Below are 21,492 nucleotides of genomic sequence, written 5' to 3' on the forward strand. Positions count from 1 at the left end.
AAATGCATCAAGATTGGCTTACCACATTTGGAAGCAAATACTGTAATGCACATCACCATATTAAGCAGGACGCCACCTGTACAACCAATAAGTGCAGACTCTAAAATTACATAACTGCACCATTGTCTCTACTAGGACTGGTTAGTTTGCGTGGCATGGCTTCCTCTCCAATGAACTCTAGGATATGTAGTCACTGGAATGCCAGGCAGAGGTTGCTTAGATGCTCAGAAATGCACTGTGCACATGCATTCTTGCCTTTATACTTTTCATATATTCTAGGGCTGAGACCTGTCGTCAAAAAGATATTCCAGAGGTGATGCTAGACTTCACATTCTGGGACTGAGCTCTCTAGAGCCCAGCCATCAAATGACTCCCGAGTTAGGACTTTCAGCACACTACTGAAGTGACGGCAAACTAGTTTTTAAAAACAGGTTTGCTCTGGTAGTGTACATGTAACCTTAAACTACTATCTGATGCAACCAGATCCTGCAGCTTTGTGAATGTGATTATGTTTATGCTCCCAGTGAAATCATCGATTCTATTCACAAAAGCCAAGCTGCTTACGTGTCCAGCAGTGCTTTATAATCAAGAACTCCAGAAATGAGATTGGCAGCAAACCTGTAAAAATCAAAGACAGAAGGAACAAGAATTCCCTGCGATGAAGATCGGGTGGCATTGTCCAAATAATAATACAAATATAGAACAGATACAATTGACCCTTTACCAGCTGGTAAACACCAGTTACTGGGCATGTTTCAGATTTCCGATGTGGTGCCCTCAGACACCTATTGGCACCCAAGGCCCCCGTCCCCCTCATTTTAAAAATGAGTTATTTTGTTTTATTGTGTGTAGGAGTGTGTGTGTGTGTGTGTATGTATTTGTATCTGTATCTGTACTTCTTGTCCATGCAGTGATGGGGTAGAGTTCCCAAGTCTGAGACTCTGTGGCTCATTCCTGCTAGTGTACAGGAATATGCCCATTGGTAAATTCACAACTCTTGGTAAAAAGTTATCTGTATTTCTGTTTATATTGAGAAACATGCCGTCATTTGAGTCTCCACTGGCAGTATGAAATGGAACAGCAGGAACACAAATTCACCATCTCCATGAGCGCCAAACCAGAAGTGATGCAGCAGCCTTGCCAATAGATTTCCTTTATTCTTAAGTATGCCTCTGCTGGGGGATGCGGGTGGCGCTGTGGGTTAAAGCCTCAGCGCCTAGGACTTGCCGATTGAAAGGTCGGCGGTTCGAATCCCCGCGGCGGGGTGCGCTCCCGTCGTTCGGTCCCAGCGCCTGCCAACCTAGCAGTTCGAAAGCACCTTCAGGTGCAAGTAGATAAATAGGGACCGCTTACCAGCGGGAAGGTAAACGGCGTTCCGTGTGCTGCGCTGGCTCGCCAGATGCAGCTTTGTCACGCTGGCCACGTGACCCGGAAGTGTCTGCGGACAGCGCTGGCTCCCGGCCTATAGAGTGAGATGAGCGCACAACCCTAGAGTCTGGCAAGACTGGCCCGTACGGGCAGGGGTACCTTTACCTTTACCTTTATGCCTCTGCTTGCTCCTTGCTTTATATGTGAATGAGGTGATGTGAACAGAAACCCATCTGCCCTCATTGCATTTAGTTTGGTCCTCAGAAGTAGACCTCCAAAGAGCTTTGTCATTGAAATCAATACCCTGGTCAAATTTTGCCTAAGACCCAGACAACAGCCCTATCATTTCCTCCTGCTACAAGGTTCCTCCTGTCAGTTGATAGGCTTCCCATCTGCTCATGAGAGTTTACTGTTTATGGGCTCTCTCCACTGGAGAGATGCAAAACACCGTTTTCTAGAAAACAACGGTCACAATGAAGCTGTTCAGTTTCATGAGAGGAAGTATGTGTTCATGCCAGCATTTAGAATAGGGTGTTGCTGTTGTTGTTTATCCAAGTCTGTGTCCATTGCCATTGCAAAACAGAGTAATTCTGATCGACAGCTAGGCCAGAGGTGGACAAACTATGATCATCCAGATATGGTTTGACATTTTAAAATAGCATTTGCACACACTTCTAACAGCAAGGAGGAACCTGGCTACAGTTCAGCAGCCGTCTCATGCTCCAGCTGGCAAATTTAGCATAATGTGTATTTAGGCCCTCAAACACCATAGACCAGGGATAGACACAATGGTGCCCTCCATATCTTGTTATATTCCAATTCCCATCAGCCCCAGTCAATATGGCCAATGACTAGTGATGATGGGTGCTGGATTCCAGTGGTATCTTGGGGGCATCACATTTGGCTATTCTGGAGTAGGCAATGCAGAGCTTGATAGACCAATGGCCTGTGCCCATACAAGGTATATTCCTGTATTATTCACCACCTTGCAGTATTAAGGCTGTAATCCTATGCATATTTACATGTACTAGTATGAACCTCTGGGACTTTCCTTTGAGTCCATTTGGCCTGTAAGTTGGTGAATTACAAAAGGGAACATCTCTACCCACAACACTTTACTTTTAGTCTTCTTTCACATGTCTCATTCCCCAATGAGATCTTTTTGATTGACCCATTTAGCGGAACACGTTTTCTCTCACCTTTTATTTCCCATCTTTTTACATATATATGGATTGCGAAGTGCTGATGTTTCCAAAACTGTGCCTAATTCAGAGATATGGATCTCTCAGGAGGCTGCATGCCATGGTGAGCACTGATGGGCCCAATCAAGAAATGATTGTAGTGTCATTCTTGCCAAGAATACTCACCAAGAATCAGTTTGGAAGGGGACGAACTTATGTATTCCATCCCCTTTTCAACAGAAAAAGAAGCCTAGGTCTGCATTGTGAAAGGTGACGTCACTGTTTATCGGTTCACTTAATATATTTGTGTAACGCAATATTTCATTTTTGTTCCCAGGTCGTGGGAACATATTCAAAAATATGTTGCACCAGTCTCTGAATACAAAGTAGGGTGTAGTGACAGTGGGTCACAGTGTACAATGTTACTCCAGCCTTGTGGATATTTTGAAATACTTGTGTCATTGTAGCTAAATCAGTGGCTCATCCAGTTTGTCTAGGACTGGGCTCATAAAGGGACCCCTGACCATTAGGTCCAGTCATGGCCGACTCTGGGGTTGCGGCGCTCATCTCGCTTTATTGGCTGAGGGAGCCGGCGTACAGCTTCCGGGTCATGTGGCCAGCATGACTAAGCCGCTTCTGGCAAACCAGAGCAGCACACAGAAACACCATTTACCTTCCCGCTGGAGCGGTACCTATATATCTACTTGCACTTTGACTTGCTTTCGAACTGCTAGGTTGGCAGGAGATGGGAGCTCACCCCATCACAGGGATTCGAACCTCCGACCTTTTGATCGGCAAGTCCTAGGCTCTGTGGTTTAACCCACAGCGCCACCCGCGTCCTAGGACTGGGCTCATAGTGCTCATAAAATGCTGCAGATCATTTGTGAAAAATGGCAGCCTTTCAAACGGATCTGACTTTTCAGCATTGGACTAGGCATTGTTTACACAGGGCTTTAAAATCTGAATAACTTTCCTGGATATCCTTCGTTTCATACTCCCGCTACATCCCCACCCTCTGTTCCACCGAGGCTTTAAACTGAACACAAGAGCCCTTCCCTTCGTGACATGGACATCTCCGATCAGGCGACATGCTTTGCTTTGCTGCAGTTCAGTGAGTTGTAACTATCGCAAAGCAGAAGCTGATCTCTCACTGGGCAGGATCTCCCTGAAGATACTTTCCCTGCAACAAACTATGCCATAAAGCAGGAACAGAAGCTTCACATACAGTCTGTTTTCTAGGAATGTTGTCATTTTGTGTTCACATACAGTAGCAAACACACTGAATGCATTTTCCTTGAAAAACGTGACCCGTGGCCTCTGGTTTCCACATGACAAGACACAGAAGCTTCGTCTTCCAACTAAGCCACAGGCTTTGATCCACATCAACCCTGTACTTGTATTGGAACCCATTTTTAAATTCGTAAAAGGTTTTTTTACAGCCATGTTGTAATACTAAAGAAAAGGTGTATTCATATCAATGACATCTACAACATTTTGTAAATACCTTGATATCTTACAAATCAATACCAGTAACAAATGAACACTGTCCATTTTATAAGAGAAGTATTAATGCTTCTTCCTTTGCATGCCCAGACCACAAAGGCTGGTTTAAAGATGGTACTATTTGGCCACAATAGTAGATGGAGGGATGGTTCGTCCACCCCCCCCATGTAATCTACAGATACCTTACCTCAGTTGGTCATTCACATCTTGGAACTGTTGCCGAGCAAAGATAACTGCTGGGCTGGAATTGACTGGAAGGGCCAACCGGTTGTTAAGGTACATGTCATCCAGCCAGTAGTTTAAAACCTACAAGAAGGGGGGGGGGAATGGTTATAGATGACTACATATCTGAGCAATACAGGGCAAGTCTACTGTGCTTATTAGTGTGCTTAATTCTGAATCTAGGCATCTGCTGGAATAAAATTCCTTGGAGACTTTTGTTCATTGCTGTAGGAACAGATGCTGAAAGGGGAAAAAAAGTCCTTCCCCCACATTCCCTGGAGTCCTAAGGAAGAAGAGCAAAAGCCAAATTCTGTATTAGAATCTCTCGGGTTTATGATCAGCCACTGGAATTTTACCCTTAACTGTTGCAGCCTTTTTAAGGTGGAGAAGAGAAACTGGCCTGCTACTATGGTAGAGCTTTTGATTTCTGTAGTTAACCATGGTTTTGCTTTGATTTTTATAGTTAACAATGGGTTTTTTGTTTTTTACTCTTGGCTATCATGTACTATAACTGTCACCGCTGAAAAGTATCATAATATAAGCTTGGATTTCCAATCCTTCTTCCTATATATGTTTTTTTAATAGCACACCTTCATTGCTATTTGTGTCTTTTAGTCTTGAATAATGAAATCATTGTTTTTGCATTGCCAGCTCTTTAGGACTGTTTCAGCGAGGGGAATAGGGAGGACATGGAACAAGAATTTTAGGACAACTTTCACCTGCACTGCTCTGATTCATATTAAGATAGTGAAGTTCTTCTTCTTCTTCCATCTTTAAAAATTGCATTTACCCGAGGGGCACATTTCTCTTTGACCCTTTCTCTCTTGAAATTCTTGGCTCCTTTGTTCTTCTTTCTCTCAGGCCTCTGCCTCCTCTAGTCACTGCTTTGTAGGCCATTGCCTGTCTTGTTCTCCTTCATTCAACCATCTGGCCTCTGTCCTGTTACCCCACTCATCTTCCGGGCTCTCACCCTCTCTGTTTTTCTTGTCACCACCAGCATCTTTGCCCTTCCTGCCAGCAATATATGACAACTTGCATTTCTCTCTCTCTCTCTCTCTCTCTCTCTCTCTCTCTCTCTCTCTCTCTCTCTCACACACACACACACACACTTAAAGTTTACATTCAAATATGAGTTAACATCACAAAGATATAGGATTCCCCAAATCCTTGAACTTCCCTCCACCCCCTGTGGGTTCTCTTGTTGAACTCTTTCCACTGCATCTTATATTCTCCTCCATTTTTCTTTTAAAAAACTCTGTTATATCCTTAGTTCTTGTTACATTACAAGGGTTGTTACAATCCTGCTAATGTTTTTAATTGTTTACAGTGTCCTCCAAGATAAATTATAAATTCTCCCCATTCCTTGTTAAAGTTTTTATCTTCCTGGTTTCTGATTTTCCCAGTCATTTTTGCCAGTTCGGCGTAATCCATCAAGTTGGTCAACCATTCTTCTTTGGTAGGAATTTTATCTTCCTTCCATCTCTGGGCACCTTGTGGTTCTTGGCCCTGTGGGACCTCACCCATGCTAATTTCGGTCTCACTGTGTGTCAGCTTTTTTTGGTAGCTGAAATATTTCAATGCCTACCATGCCATCAGAGCACTTGAACCAATCCCAGAGGGGAGGTGATGCAGGAGAGAGGCTGTAACACAAGCAAGCAACATGAATTTTTAGATTATTCTACATATTCTATCTGATGAAGATATCTGGAACAAAGTAGCATTGGGCTTACCCAGTTCTCAACTTTTTCTCGTCTTTCTAGCAGTTTTTGCTGAAGGACCTCCCCTGGGCCTCCCGGAGCTTCAAACCTATCCACCATGGCCTTAGTCTTCTTATATTGGTCTTCTGACACCAAATGTTTCATGCAGTGAAGATACATGTGCAATGTTTGTTGCAGTGGTGGGATTGGAAGTTTGGGCAGCACCTATTTAAAAAAGATATTGATTGATCAGACACTGGATAGCTCTTTGAAATTTTGTCACAACTATCAGTTACACGTGTTTGAGATCTGTCAGATTCCATATGGAACAGGATTAATGTCTTTGTTGTCATTGCACCAAAGGAAGGATTTTGGCCAGGGCATCTTCTTCCATTATGGTGTTGCGGTGAGTGACTCAAGGAGTGAGTGAGCGAAATTCCTCCTCTTATGCAAATTTCAAAGATGCAGGAATCTGATCCCATGACAAACCTATCTGGTACGTGCATATCTTTTGCCTCTGTTGTATAACCCCTACCCTCTCAAATAGTTAAATGCAGAATTTGTAACAATTTGAATTGCAAAAAGCAATGCAACCGTTTCTGTCTCCAAAATCTGCTACAGTACTTCAAGCTGTATGCATTAATGATGTACTGAACAGGGCAGAGATTTAGTTTATTTTTTTAAAAATGGTATCTTATTAATGTTCTCTGAAAGAAATAGAACAGAACAAGAAATGGTCTAAGTGCAAATGAAATGACAAGCCTTACATCTTGCACACCTGCTACAAAGGGGGTACAGGAAGCAAAAACCAGAGTAGACTGCTACAAAATATCTGCTTGTCACAAGGTCCAGTCAGAATTTCTGCCCTAGCCATGCAATTCATCATTATGTATCAGCTACTTCCATACAAGGGTGTATTCATGAAAAGAGAATTTGGGGGTCATGTACCTTTCACTATAGCATTAACAACAACAACAACAACAACAACAACAACAACAACAACAACAAATTATTTATTTATTCCCCGGCCAGAGCCAGACTCAGGGCGGCTAACAGCAATAAAATTACAATAAAACATAATAGGGGAAAAAACCAAAACAAACAAACAAATACCAGTTTATTAAAATACAGGTTAAAATACAATTTAAAATGCAGCCTCATTTTAATAGTAGCCCATAAATCAAAACCATAAGGGGAGGGAAACATAAGGATCAGACTGAGTCCAAACCAAAGGCCAGGAGGAAAAGCTTTGTCTTGCAGGCCCTGCAGAAAGATGTCAAGTCCTGCAGGACCCTAGTCTCTTGTGACAGAGCATTCCACCAAGTCGGGGCCAGTACTGAAAAGTCCCTGGCCCTAGTTGAGACCAATCCAACCACCTTGTGGCATGGGACCTCCAAAATGTTGTTATTTGTGGACCTTAAGGTCCTCTGCGGGGCATACCAGGAGAGGTGGTACGAGGCTCCTAGGTCGTATAGGGCTTTAAAGGTCAAAACCAGCACCTTAAAGCTGACCCTGTACTCCACCGGGAGCCAGTGCAGCTGGTAAAGCACTGGATGAATGTGATCCCATGGCAAGGACCCCGTAAGGAGCCTCGCCGTGGCATTCTGCACCCGCTGGAGTTTCTGGGTCAGTTTCAAGGGCAGCCCCGCGTAGAGCGAGTTACAATAATCAAGCCTGGAGCTGACCGTTGCATGGCTCACTGTGGCCAGAACAGGGCGGAAATGAAGTGAAGTGATTGCTCAAAAGCATCATTCCGAGTCACTCACTTTGCCAACACTGTATTAGACATCAAGTTTGTCAGTAAGGGCTATGAACCAGTTGTGAGTATACCAGCATTGCAAAGAGAGGGTGATTTCCATCCTCTAGAAATCACCATTCTAGCTACTACCAGGAGAAAGATTTTTGGATCTTTATGAAACACCCTGGGGCCTTCAAGATTGACAACAGAACCCAAAAGGAGATTTTGAAACCAATTGGTCTGTTCTTCCCAAGATGTGATCAAACACCAGGTCTCAAAAGACTTCCCTATAAGGGCAGTGTCACTGTATGTGAATTAGTGAGCTCCAACCTAATATTTATTTAAAATGAAATAGGTGAATTGATTTATTAAACCTTCTTAATTGACACTCATTTTTCTGATACATTCCACCCTGGCATCCCCCACTGCAACCTGGCATGTTATATCTTTCATTGCCACCTTTTGTGTGTTTTCCGAGTGTTCAATTGTCATGAAAAATGACAAGGTCACATCGACCACTTTCACACACACCCAGCCCCTTGTTCAACATCCCATTATTTTCTGGAGACAGTTGCTCACCATCTCATCTTGGCTGCAAGCTTCTTTCTCTTTCTTCTTCGCAGCTTTCTCTAGGATTGGCATCTTTGCGTTGCGTTTGGTCCTTTTGATGGAGAGCTAAAATCGAAAACACTTGCAGGTGATTGCAGAGTCGTACGCCTTAGGTCTAGAAATAAAATAATTGGGAGTGTGTGGGGAGGGAGACAGAAACAAATCATCGATTGGAACAGGGATTCAGGAAAGTCTGCTGCATTATGTTCATGTGTAAACTCGCAGCTATTACAGGAATGCACATGGGGGAAGAAAATGGGATTTGTAGTTTTTGGAAATAAAAACATTTTTGTAGATGCGATGCACACTGAAATCTCAGAGAATATTGCATATGGCTTTTCTTGTTTCTTTTCATCCATTTCAGTCACCACCATTATTATTACTGCTAATACAGGCACCCCATTTTCTAAGTAGTGAGCTCCTCAGGGGTGCATTGTTCCTCAAGTTCTGTTTCTTTTCAGTGTCATCATTAGAGGGTTGTGGTGTGGTATGATTTTATTTACACGCATATATATAGTTAGATAAATAGGTACCGCTCCAGCGGGAAGGTAAACGGCATTTCTGTGCGCTGCTTTGGTTCGCCGGAAATGGCTTAGTCATGCTGGCCACATGACCTGGAAGCTGTACGCCGGATCCCTTGGCCAATAAGGCGAGATGAGCGCCGCAACCTCAGAGTCGGTCACGACTGGACCTAATGGTCAGGGGTCTCTTTACCTTTTTATATAGTCTGAGAGGCAGATGGCGCTGTGGGTTAAACCACAGAGCCTAGGACTTGCCGATCAGAAGGTCGGCGGTTCGAATCCCCATGACGGGGTGAGCTCCCGTTGCTTGGTCCCTGCTCCTGCCAACCTAGCAGTTCAAAAGCACGTCAAAGTGCAAGTAGATAAATAGGTACCGCTCCGGCGGGAAGGTAAACGGCGTTTCCGTGCACTGCTCTGGTTCACCAGAAGTGGCTTAGTCATGCTGGCCACATGACCCGGAAGCTGTACGCCGGCTCCCTCTGCCAATAAAGTGAGATGAGCGCCGCAACCCCAGAGTCGGCCACAACTGGACCTAATGGTCAGGGGTCCCTTTACCTTTATACAGTCTGAGCATAAGTGAAGCAACAGGTGAACTCCAGCAAATGTCCCAAATTCAAACCATTCTGTCCTCTCTTGTTTACATATCACAGGAATTGCGGGAGTCTTACTACTGCATAGTTATGAATGGGCTGCAAAAGGGCACCCTATCTCTCGCTTAATGCATCATGGGAGATGTGCACTCTTTGGAAAGAGGGGAGCACAGAAGAAGTCACTAAAGGAAGAGGGAGAAGAAACAGAAAACAGGTCCACAAAATGACAGCAAGACATTGGAGAAGGCACTTCACTGTCACTCACTCAATTGTTGGTTCGAGGGCTACCATGTTTGTTACTATAGCAAGGGAGTGAACAAAATTAATGTCAGGATGCTGTCAGCGGCTCCCGACTGGTTGCCCAGGAATTATAAAGACAAGGAAAAGTTTTTATAGTCCTTTTTTATTTCAGTCTTTATAGAACCCATCCTCTTGGATAATGGCATTGTCCCAAGTGAATCTCCACCCTCCGTCTCTCCCACTTCCTCATTCGTCATTCTCATCACCTCTTCTATGGGTGCTGATAGGTGCCCTCTGTCTTTGAGCTCTTTGCTCTCCTACTTTTAAGACTCGCTGGGTTCTGGGAGATGGAGGGTCTGGAATGCTTTCTAATGACAACGTGTCAGTCAGGTGTTGTTCTGGCTTTCCTATGATTTCCCAACTTTCCCCCTCATCTGCCTCTGAGCTGTGACCTCCCTAAAACTCCTGCTGTAAATCTATGCTGTTTTCCTTTTCCTCCTCCCTGGAAGGGTCAGGATGGAGAGGTGGTCTCCATCATTCCTCCTCTGCCCAGTCCCTGACAATTAAGCAAATACGACGTAAAATGAGAGGAATAGGCATTGCTCATGACCAGTGATGTCACAGGCACTGTCCAATAGGTGCCCATTATTCCTCACCACCATTTTGCCTCCAGGTGCCTCCAGGAGGAAAAGCATTCTACAGAACGCTCACCGGTGTAATGGGAATGCAAGTGAAACATGTGTTTGTGCTGGCCTCAGACTTCCTGATTCCTAGTGATGGAATAATGTGTGATCAGCTTTGTGACAACTGCTAGTTACTCATAGGCAGAGCAATGAAACCCTGCCAAGCTCACTTTGATCAACAATCTGCTCAAGATGTGGAAATGGATATTCCAAGGTGAAAGGTTAATGCATTGACTAACAGCTCCCCTCCACTCTTGGTCTTTGCCAAATATCCATTATCCTTTATGCCAACATAAATTCTCAAAAGGCTCCAAGTGAGCTTGGGTCTTATATTCCACGCCCGGGAAGTAATGAAATAACATAGTACAATTTCTTTTAACTAATTTTTTTCCTGACTCAACTTAACTGCATACTGATGCCTTTATTTGCCACCTGACTCAAAATACCATTTTCTTTAAATCCCTGGTTTTCATATCATCTTGCACCAACTGACGGAACCCTGGGCAAGAACTGGATCATTTCTAAGTTCTGCATAGCACCTGGCATATGGCGACAACTGCATAGAACTCTGAAATAATGTTCCAGGTATCCACATGTCTGCCCACTCCCTCCTTCTGAGATATTTCTCAGGGGTGGGAAGTTGAAAACTACGCCAGAAGAGTGCATACCAGACTCCCTTGTGATACCCCAATGCTCAAAAAGGAGATTGCGTAGCAATATGCTTCACATTTTCTTTGCCCCTCTCTGAAAAGACCACATGGGGAGCATCACAGAGGTCTGAGCTTTAGAAACAGAACAGTTCCCAATACTGAAGACAGATTGTCCTGCACAAAATATGTTGCTTCCTGCCCTCCCCAAGTTTGAAAAGTGTGCAAGACGAAAGAACCCCTCACGTGTTAACTTAGAATATTGGAAGCATAAAACCGACATGCCAAATTTCTTTCTTATAACTCAAGGCTCAAGGGAGGTATTGTGCTCCAAACCACAAACCTATAGTCCTCCAGATGTTGATGAACTACAGCTCCCATCATGCCTTACCATTGGCCATACTGGCTGGGCTAGAGTCCAGTAACATCTGCAGGGCCACAGGTTGCCTAGCCTTGCCATAAACAAGGGGTGGATACAGCCAGCATCAGAGGCCAACATCAATGGGATCTGTTGAGGCCATGTCAAGGAGTGAGTTAGAAAGCTCACTGGACCTACTCTGATAATAGGCAATAGAACAAAAGAACAATATGCCCATCTCTCTACCCCACCTTCTCCTTTCCCCCAACTTCAAGATGTCTATGACAAAAGTATCTCTCGCCAGATGTAAATGAACTGTGAACAAGACTGTGAATTGAAAGTGGAGACAATGACTGCTCCCCACATTAAATGGGGGGCGCCCTTTGCGTGGTCTCACGCAGCCCCCTGGACCCTATGCGGCACCATTAACACAGGCTTGGCTTCGCCTTCCCCAGGTGGGATACCTGGAGGTCTCCGCCTACCTCAGCCAGTTGCCCAATCCCACCTGGGGAGGCATTGCCAAGGTGATGTACCTTTCCCTGTTTATCTGTTTGCTTTGTAACACAAACAAACTTAATACAAACTCATTGGACCAGACCTTGCCCCTTTAGCCTAACCTGCCTTACGAGGTTTTTTTGAGGATAACATGGAGAAGGAGAGAACCAGGTAACACCACTTTGAGCTCCTTGGAAGAAGGCTAAGCAAAAGCAAAACAGAAAGTCTCGGTTTTGATACATTTCCTGCATCTCGCATCTTCAATGTCAAGCAGCAGCTTCTTTCACAAGTGGTTCGCGTTGCAAAAGGAAGACTGGATCATGCCAATGGAAACAATTCCCTGGGTGGCTTTACAGCCAGTCACCCAAATGACTGAAAAGAGCAGAGGACTTTGGAGACAAATGAATGCCAGCTACTTTGATTAGGCCCAGCTCCATATGTGCCTCTCTTCCAGTTAGCCCTGTGATGGGGAAAGTGACATTTAAAGGATCCTGTGGTTTTCACTGTTCTTCAAAGCCACAGCAGTAACTTGCAGTGGAGGAGGCAGACGGAGGAACCCTCTCCAGTATAGACGAGAGAGGTCAATCTGAACTTTAAATCATCCTTTGATTGACATTGACTGCGCTTGTCAGTGAAAAAGCAAAACAAAACCCTCCTTAATTTTTCTACCCTTGTAGAAAATGCTTCATAGAATCAGGGACGTGGACTTATAAAAAATATTGGGGGGGCCCGGGAAAGCTCATGAATAATAAATAAGCTCATGAATATGCAAATAAAGTGGCGCCGCCTCCTCGTGAGCGAATAGGGGAGAGCGTGCTGCGCCTATTAATCAGCTCCAAAGGAAATTGGGTGGAGCTTTTGCTCGGGAGGGAGGGCAGGAGGCATGCAGCCCGCCCCTCCCTGTGCATTTTGGGCTGGGGGAGGGGCGGCGATGGCGCTCTGCTGGAGGGGCGCCGGAGATTATTGGGGGGGCGGAGCCCCCCCAAACGAATTTTTGAGGGGGCTCGGGCCCCCTCAAGCCCCATGGAGTCGGCGCCTATGCATAGAATCATAGAATAGTAGAGTTGGAAGGGACCCAAAAGCTCATCTCATTCAACCTCTTGCAATGCAGGAATACACAGTTGTCCCATATGGGGACTGGACAATCTATTTGGTTCCAATACTATGGGTGCCTACTCAGAGGTAAATTCCACTGTGTTTAATTAGGCTTACTCCCAGGAAGTGTACATAAGATTGCAGGCTCTGGAAACAATCCGATTTGGTCGTAGGTTTTTTTTAAATAAAAAAACCAACAACTTTTGGTTTTTCAAAGCAAAGCAAAGCAAAAGAGATGTGCTTGTCAATGACAATTACACAAATGTAAGGAAAGAAATCACAATGACACAAGAGAGGTATCTGTTCTTAAGAGGTCTTAATTAACATCTCTGTTCCTGACAATATTGCTGGATTTCTTTTAGTTTGGCATCTCTATTTGGTCTTGATGTACTTGCCCAAAAGAGGTGTGTGTGTGTGTGTGTGTGTGTGTGTGTGTGTGTGTAAATAGCATGGCAGAGTTATTCCCTTGATATCACAGTTGCTTGCACTTCAGTTCATTTTCTTTTGGCAATATTTACCCTGGTGTAGTTGCCATCTGTCCCTGTATTATGCTAAAGGTAGACTCAAGGTATGCACACATTACGGATCTGCAGCATCATTTGAAGTATGGGGAAGGGCAGTGATGCTGAGAAAAAAGGAGGAAGAAACGTAATTGAGCTGGGGTAAATAATAGGCCAGTTAGTTAATGGAAATAAGGTTCATTTGTGGGAGCGGGGCGGGAGTATTTTGAAAGTCACCTTAAAAATAAAACACAAGTTTGAGACTTACTAACTGGCATTTTGTTGTTGTTGTTTTTAATACGAGATGCACATTTGCATAATAGGAACTGGATATTCATACAAAATATAGTGTAGATTAGATGCCTGAAAACAAATACGTACGAAAATGCAAAGACAGGAAAAAAAATTCAATAAGAAGTTTCTACAGATAACCATTTAAAAGGACGGTGCAAAGTGTGTGGGGTGTATGTTTTATCTTGTTTTGTGATTCTATTTTTTATACCTATGTGTAAGCTGCTTTGTGAAGCGTATTCTTGGAAAGCAGATTATAAATTGGTTAAATAATGCACATTTCTGTTGCCCAGTTAGAGAAACTGCAATTGTAATTATCGTTAGTCAGCAGCCCCACTCACAGCAGGCTGCCTCTGTGGTGTGGGGGCCACAGGGAATGGGCTTTCTTCACATGTCACATTGGTGGAACTATCCATTTCTAATGATGACCACATAGCATTCCCAGGTCACATGGCTGCATCCAGACCAGTATCACATCTCCAGCTGATGTGGGAAGTACCCACGTGACCTGGGTGATCCATGTAAACTATCAATGCAATCTTGGAGCCCCACCATGGAAAAAGTGTTTTCTCCCTCTCCCGCCACAATTTGGGCACCTCCTATGCTTCAGACAATATGTCAGGCTAGAGAATGTTCACAGTTGAGCAACAAAAGGCCAATTTGCATGAAAACATGTTTCTTAACTGAGAGCTGCGGCCATCATCGCTTGACAGCTTGGCAGGGTATGCAAAACGGTTCTCCGCAACTGCCTTTCATAAACAGAGCTTATATCAGAGAAGGCGAGCTTGCCAAGTGATGAGATGTGGTCGTGCAATTATCAACACCTCTGCTGAATGTGTGGGTTGGTCCTGCACTCTCTCAGAGTTAGGATCCCTACTCTGAAGGGTGATTAGGAGGCACTGCTTGCAAAGGGCTCAGTGTTGAGACTTGGCTCAGACAGGGATGGGGTGTGAAATATTTGTTTTGCTTCTCAATGTTCCTTTGTGCTGGAACAAGGCCTGCTCCCAACCTTGTGGGCCAACTTTGACATAATAATATAATATTATATATTAGCTCATGGTTGACAGGTGGGCTTCCCTGCCCATCGGCCAAAACCCAGCACTGGTTCTTTCAACTTCAAAACTGTAGATTGAGAGCATCAGTGCAGAGTGGGGTTCTGTCCCTCTTGCACCTCTCCTTTCAAGCTCTGTAGTCAAACCTCTTCCACCTCCTTGAGTGACACAGGCTCCTACCACCCACCAGCTGATGCACCAGGAGCAATTGGAAGCCCACTTTAAGCTCCTGGTGGCTCCTCTGAGGGCCACCCTTTCCTGTCCCATACCTGACATCATGTGTGAGCATGGTTTCCCCATGGACAAGTGTAGCTTCTTCTAAACAGCCTCATGGGCCAAATGGGGAGGCCTAGTGGGCCATGTTTGGTCTGTGGGTTGCCAGGTTCGTTCCCCCCCTCTAGACGGTGTCTGACTTCAACTCCCATCAGCCCTAGCTGGCATGGCCAATGGTCCAGAAGGACCAACAACATGGAGGAGCACAAGCTCTCCATCACTGTTCCACAACTTTGGTGAGGGATGGAGTCCTCTGCTGGGGATCAGGTGGCCACAAAATGAAAGATGCTGTGTGGTACAGCTGGACAATTTACAAACTACTGAATAGCCAAATATCATTCCATTTAGGAGGAGAGAGGCAGATTCTGCAGACAGACAGTCATTGTTTTTCAGAGTGTTGATGGTACAATATTGGCATCGTCACCACATTGTCATGTCTGATAAATAGCTCGGTTTATGCATTTTCACGTTTATCATAGTCCATAACAGAAATGCAAAAATGCAGTGTCTAAAACAAATGACAGAACTCACACCTTGCTCCAATGGGAAAGGGTAAATCAAAACCGGTTGTCAACTCAGAAAATGTCCTTTATTTTTACTGATTGCTTTAGTACATTTATATGCTGCCTATATTCCAAGAAGCTCATTTAAAAAGATGATGAAGAAGAAGCTCAAGTTTAGGCACATAGTTCTTCATGCCTCCCTTTTATCTTCACAACAGCTCTGTCAGGTAGGTTAGGCTGAGAGAGTGACTGGCTCAAGGTCACCCAGTGAGCTCTGTGGCTGAGAGGGGATCTGCGTCCAACTCTTCCCACTGCTAAACCAATAGTCTGACCCAGCCTTTGCCAACCTGGTGCCCTCCAGATGGTTCAGACTATGACTCCCATCAGCCCCAGCCAGACTGGAAGTTGTAGTCCAAAGAGTCTGGAGAACCTCGGGTTGGAGAAGGCTGCTCTAACTAGCACACCACACGGACTGCAACTCGGTGCATGGAATTAAATGAAAACAGCATGATTTATATTTTATTAAGATAATACTAAGGCATAAACAGCTTTAATACTTCCTGACATCTATTTTGCTACCAAAACCACAAACCTTTGAAGGTCAGACTAATTCTTCTTAGCTGACAGCGGCTGGGGTAGACATTTATTTTTTAATTTATTTGTGAATGGGGCCTTGGATGTATATAGGGTTTGCGAGCTTTCTGTAGAGCTTTATAACCTTGTTTGTCCAGTGGAACAAAAGAATTTTCATGGAGACACAAAAGGCAATGATAATACCTCTTCCACGATAGTTGCAAATATCGTCTGCTTCCAGCCAAAGACAGAATATAATGGTCTTATTAAGTATTTTGTATCTGTATTTGGTCTGCCTATATGCATAAGCCAGCTCACTTTGTTTCTCAAGTGCCCTTTGTCCTTTAAATAAAGCAAAACAGGTAGGAAAATCCAGGTGTGTTCCAAAAGTAGATTTCAGTACTTGCACATGTGATATGATGGACATTCTCAGAAGCTGCATCAAGAGGTAACATGAAGAATCATGGAATTGCAGAGTTGGAAGGGACCCCAAGGAACATCTAGTAAAACGCCCTGCAATGCAGGAATATGCAGTTGTTCCATACAGGGATTGAACCTGCAACCTTGGCATTATCAGCAGCATTTTCTAACCAACTGAGCCATCCATGCAGGCCCATAGCTCAGTGGCAAGGCATCTGCATGCAGAAGGTTCTAGGTTCAATCTCTGGCATTTTCAGGTTGGGCTGGCAGAGAATCTTGCTGGAAATAGTGGACAGCCACTGCCGGTCAGTTTGGGGCATCGCTTAGCCAGGCGGTTGAACAATCTGACTCACTGTAAGGCAGCTCCCTTATGTTCTTTGCTTCTACAAAGCCCCTCATTTGAGCTCTAGCGCTCCAAGGCCAGCTCAGTTCAGGAGAACTAAAGAGGGTGGTAGCTGCTTTTGGCATGTGCAGAGGGCATTTTTATCATGAACACCCCTCCCCCAAAACATAACTCAGGACTAGAGAGTGGCTTCCAGTTACATTTAGATGCAGCATGGCCTGTAGATAGCTTAAAGCCTATCTTTGTAGAGTATGACATAGAATCAGAGGGCCTTCTCGGTAGTGGCGCCCACCCTCTGGAACGCCCTCCCATCACATGTCAAAGAAATAAATAACTACCTGACTTTTAGAAGACATCTGAAGGCAACCCTTTTTAGGGAAGTTTTTAATGTTTGATATTTTATCGTGTTTTTAATATTCTGTTGGGAGCCACCCAGAGTGGCTGGGGAAACCCAGCCAGATGGGTGGGGTATAAATAATAAATTATTGTTACTGTTATTATTATTATCATCATAGATTTGTGGAGTTGGAAGGGACCCTGAGGATCATCGAATCCAACCCCCTACAATGCGGGAATATGCCGTCGTCCCATATAGGGATCAAACTTGCAACCTTGGTGTTATCAGCACCATGCTGCTGCCAAGTGAGCTAAGCATGGTGATTTGCAAGAGGTGCATCAGAATTGACAAGAGGAGCCTACATGTGGTATATGGTACTTAGAAAGCAGCAACCAATACATTGTAGACAATATGTGGTGACACCAGTATGCGTAGTGCTATTTATTTATTTTTTAAAAAAACAACATGCCACCATGTCCTGATACCTTATCCATTTCTCTTGACAACCGAGCCTTGCAACAGTCCTTATCAGAGCTTAACTGTAAGCTCCTGTTGAAAAGGAAGGAATCTGTCTCTCTTTCATTCTGTAAACTTTACAAAATAAAAGACAAGGAAAAGCCTGGATCGATTGCACTGCAATGATAAACAGACCTTAGAAAACATTTTTTCTGCCTTTTACACTGTACACAGTTTTCATACCTAGTTTCCAAGTGAGAAAACCAATATGAAGGCACCAATATTTCCCTCATTCCTGTGGATGTTTGCTCATCGCAAGGGAGGATCTAGATCAATGTGCTCTGAAGGCAATCCTATGCAGCTTTTAACTGGGAGTAAGTTCCATTGAATTCAATGGGGGCTTACTTCAGAGCAGACATGGTCAGGGTGGTTATACTCAAGGAAACATATATAGCAGAGGGATGCGAGAGGAGTTGCGAGCATCCATTGATTTACAGCTGCTGCCTATCCATTTTTCACCAGGAAGGAAACATACATAGGAGAGGAATGGAAGATGAATTGCCAACACCCATTGATTTACAGCTGCTGGCTATCCATTTTCACCAGGATGGAGGGAGGGGGAGTCTCCCGCTGTTGTTAGACTACAACTCCCATCATCCCTGACCGCTGGTCCTGCTAGCAAGGGATGATGGGACTTGTAGTCCAAAAACCGCTGAAGATCCAGGTTTGGAAAGCACTGCTCTTGACTTTGGAAGCGCATGCTGAGAAATCCCGCATAAAGAGAAGAGCATTTTGCATTAGAGGCATGGGGGTGACTCTATGGGGCACGCCAGGGGGCGAGGTGTTGGGAGGAATGGGGCAGGCTCCGAAGCAACCTCAAAGGGACTAAGTAAAATGCCCATCTACAAAGCTTGATATCCGCATGCTCTTCCTCTCTCGGGAGATCAAAGTCTTGAATTCAAGTCCACCTAGACATACCACTACTAAGCGACCAAGTCCTAAAGTAAAACCAGAGGCTGATGGGAAGGAGGAAGCTTAAGAGAAAACGATGCGAGAGAGGAAGGATTTCACCGTTCCTGTGAAAGTCTGTCCCCAGCCAAGGGCGCCCTGTGAAGGGATAGTGCGGATGCAACAGGTTATTGCAGCTTTCGAAAACAACTGGGCTGCTGCGATCTCAACCCCCAAAGCTACTTGCTCCCGTTCGTTTCAGGGCCACTGCTCCGGATTAAGCATTCAGGGGACCGCAGCCTCGGTGGTCTTTGAGGATCGCGTTCCTCTCCACTCTAGTAGTTCAGCATCAGGATAGATGGGCCTGAGGATGATTTCCAGCAGGAGCCTCGGCACGTTTACTCGGGAGTAAGCCCCGCTGAGTTCAATGGGCCTCACTCCTTGGGAAGCCCTAGCCGGGAAGGATTATTTAAACCGGGAGGGTAAGGTTCCAGATCGGGTCATTTCGGCGCATGCATACAGTTAGCAAAGACAACGCTAGCGTAAAATATTTCCCTTACACTCCTCCCCTTCCCCGAAGTTGAGAAAGGGAATGGCGGACTGGAGCGAGGTTAGTAAGATACTCCCCACCAACACCACCACGCGACCCTAGTTAGCAACCCAGAGCCGGATCCGCCACCCACTTAAAATATGGACATTTTGAGCAGACGGAGAGTCCCACTGAAACCAAAGAGCGCGCAGGTCAGTAAGGAAACGGGCGTTCGTTGGCTTTTAAAAGAAAAATATTCCCTCCTAGACGAGGCAGGAGACGGCAGAAAGTTCTACCGTGTGTGTTTGTTTGTTTTGTTTGCAAAGAAACCCCTTTTTCCTGGCGACCACCGATTCCTTGCTTTTCAACGCGACTCAGGCGCCAGACACGCGTTCGCAGCGCGCGTCCTTTGAGGCCATGAGTTTGGAAACGCGCAGCGCCACCTCTCCTTACCTGGCTCTCGTATACCGACCGCAGCGAGGCAAAGTTTCTCCCGAGGACCGGTGCTGATGAGCAAGAACCTGCCAGCGAAGAAGTCTCGGGTTTGGGGCAGCTGGCAGAGGAAGGTGCTGCTCAGCAGCCTCCAGCGGAGCTGTCCATGGTACCTCGGCGCCGCCAGCTGCGCTTTGGCGAGCCTTGTGGCCACGCGCGCGAGCGCTCGGAGGGTTGCCCCCTCTCCACGCGACCCACCTTCCTCCCCCCCTCCCCGCGGCTGGGTGTGGAAACTCCTCCCCTTCGCCCTTCCTATTCGCGCAGCCTGGGATGGGCGAGGAGGCGGTCCAAACTAGGGAACCCGACGAGCAACAGAAGCGCACCGAAAGTGTTTACCTCGCTCAGGTGGAAGAGGGTCGCTGCTTGTGGATGAAAGGCAGGCTGCTGCTGCTGCTTGATATGGGCGGTGGCGGTGGGCCGGGAAAAAGACCACTGCAATAGGTCAAGGAAGGCGCTCTCTGGTTGGACCAAGTGCTTGTGTGAAAAGCAAGCTGGCTGCCGAACTACACAGAGCGCTGCGCCAGGCGGCATGGGGGAAGGGGCGCTTTCTGGGCAAAGTTAGGGCGAGTCTGCACATTTGAAAGAGGGTCATAGGTGTTTCACTCCTAGGGCTCCCTTCCAAAGGGCTGGAGGTCTCTTGAGCGCGAATTCTTAGCATCCTTCCTCCAAACCACAGCGGTAATTTAAACGTGCCCTGCTCTTGAGTAATCCCAGAAAGGAGATTGTAGTGGATTTCGATAGGCACGTAACCTCGCCCCTCTCCGCTCCCCGCCTCCAGACTTACATTTCAGAGATACAGTAATTGCTTCCGTAAATATAACCGAACCTTATAATAACTGGTGTGATTTATGTAACGCTCTTTGTTGGCGAAGATGTTTCCTGTCGCTTTCTGGGTTCAAACTCGCCTACCCAACTGTGATATGTCAATAATGTTTCCCTTTCTCAAATCGAGCTAGGAGACTTGCCCAAAGTTTGTGGCAAAGATATTCCAAGTCCAGCGCTCTTCTTCACTGAACCTCACAGCCGAGGGGAAAACACAGACTGTCCCTCACTGCTCCAAGGAGACAAAGAACGACATCTCTTTGAACCCCCTACTGTAGGATGCAAGGGCAGAGAGGTTGCAAAAGACTCCCAGAATCTGGAAGGATTGAGTCTCTCAGCCTAACCTACCTCACAGGGTTGCGAGGGAGACTATTTTATGCTGCCTTGAGTTGCTTGGAAGAAATGTAGGACAAAATTGCCATTTTAAAAAAATGTCTTGGACATTCGTTGCGACGTTGCAACAATCATGGTACCAGTTAAGTGCCCGCTTCTTTCTCTCTAAAACCCAACAGGGCAATCCTGCTCGCACCTACTTGGGAGCAAGTCCTATTCAACCCAACCCGGTGAATCTTCGTTCCGATTAAACGTGCACATGAGGCGCAGGTGATCTCGCAGCTCGTTACTCTTCTGAAGCAGAAGTTGCAGACCCAGGGCTGCGATCCTATCTGCCCTTTCCTGAGAGTAAATCCTACTGAACTCGATGGGGATTACTTATGAAGAGGCAGGCAAAGGCTTGCACCACGTATTTCTCCGTGGGGGAAGTGTTAGCAATGATCTTGCCAGCGCCCAGTTCAGCCCCATATCTAGATTCACCGCCTCCTTTTTATAAGCGTGGGGCTAATGTCCCTCCCCCTGAAACGGATCTCAGAATGATCAAACAACGATAAAGATAAGAAAGCAGCCCTTTAGCAACCCCTGGATCCAAGCGGCCTTCCCCAACAACGTGTAATCTGCGATCTGTTTCACTCGCAATGTGAAAAGCACGGTGTTAATTCGATTTAGGGAC

General features: G+C 45.6%; 1 protein-coding gene across 1 annotated transcript in view; it reads right to left on the reverse strand.

Moving 5' to 3' along the window:
- The window catches only part of CHAT (choline O-acetyltransferase), a 51,095-nt gene extending 31,308 nt beyond the window's left edge, over window positions 1–19,787 (reverse strand). The window contains exons 1-5 of the mRNA XM_028728448.2: window positions 19,626–19,787; window positions 8,289–8,433; window positions 6,005–6,196; window positions 4,240–4,358; window positions 565–618 (exon numbers count right to left, since the gene is read on the reverse strand). Of these exons, the coding sequence (XP_028584281.2) occupies window positions 565–618; window positions 4,240–4,358; window positions 6,005–6,196; window positions 8,289–8,351 (428 nt within the window). The 5' untranslated portion in view covers window positions 8,352–8,433; window positions 19,626–19,787. The remainder of the gene's footprint in view (window positions 1–564; window positions 619–4,239; window positions 4,359–6,004; window positions 6,197–8,288; window positions 8,434–19,625) is intronic.
- Window positions 19,788–21,492: the final 1,705 nt, after the last annotated feature.

This window comes from Podarcis muralis, chromosome 6, assembly GCF_964188315.1.
Source record: "Podarcis muralis chromosome 6, rPodMur119.hap1.1, whole genome shotgun sequence".
NCBI lineage: Eukaryota > Metazoa > Chordata > Lepidosauria > Squamata > Lacertidae > Podarcis > Podarcis muralis.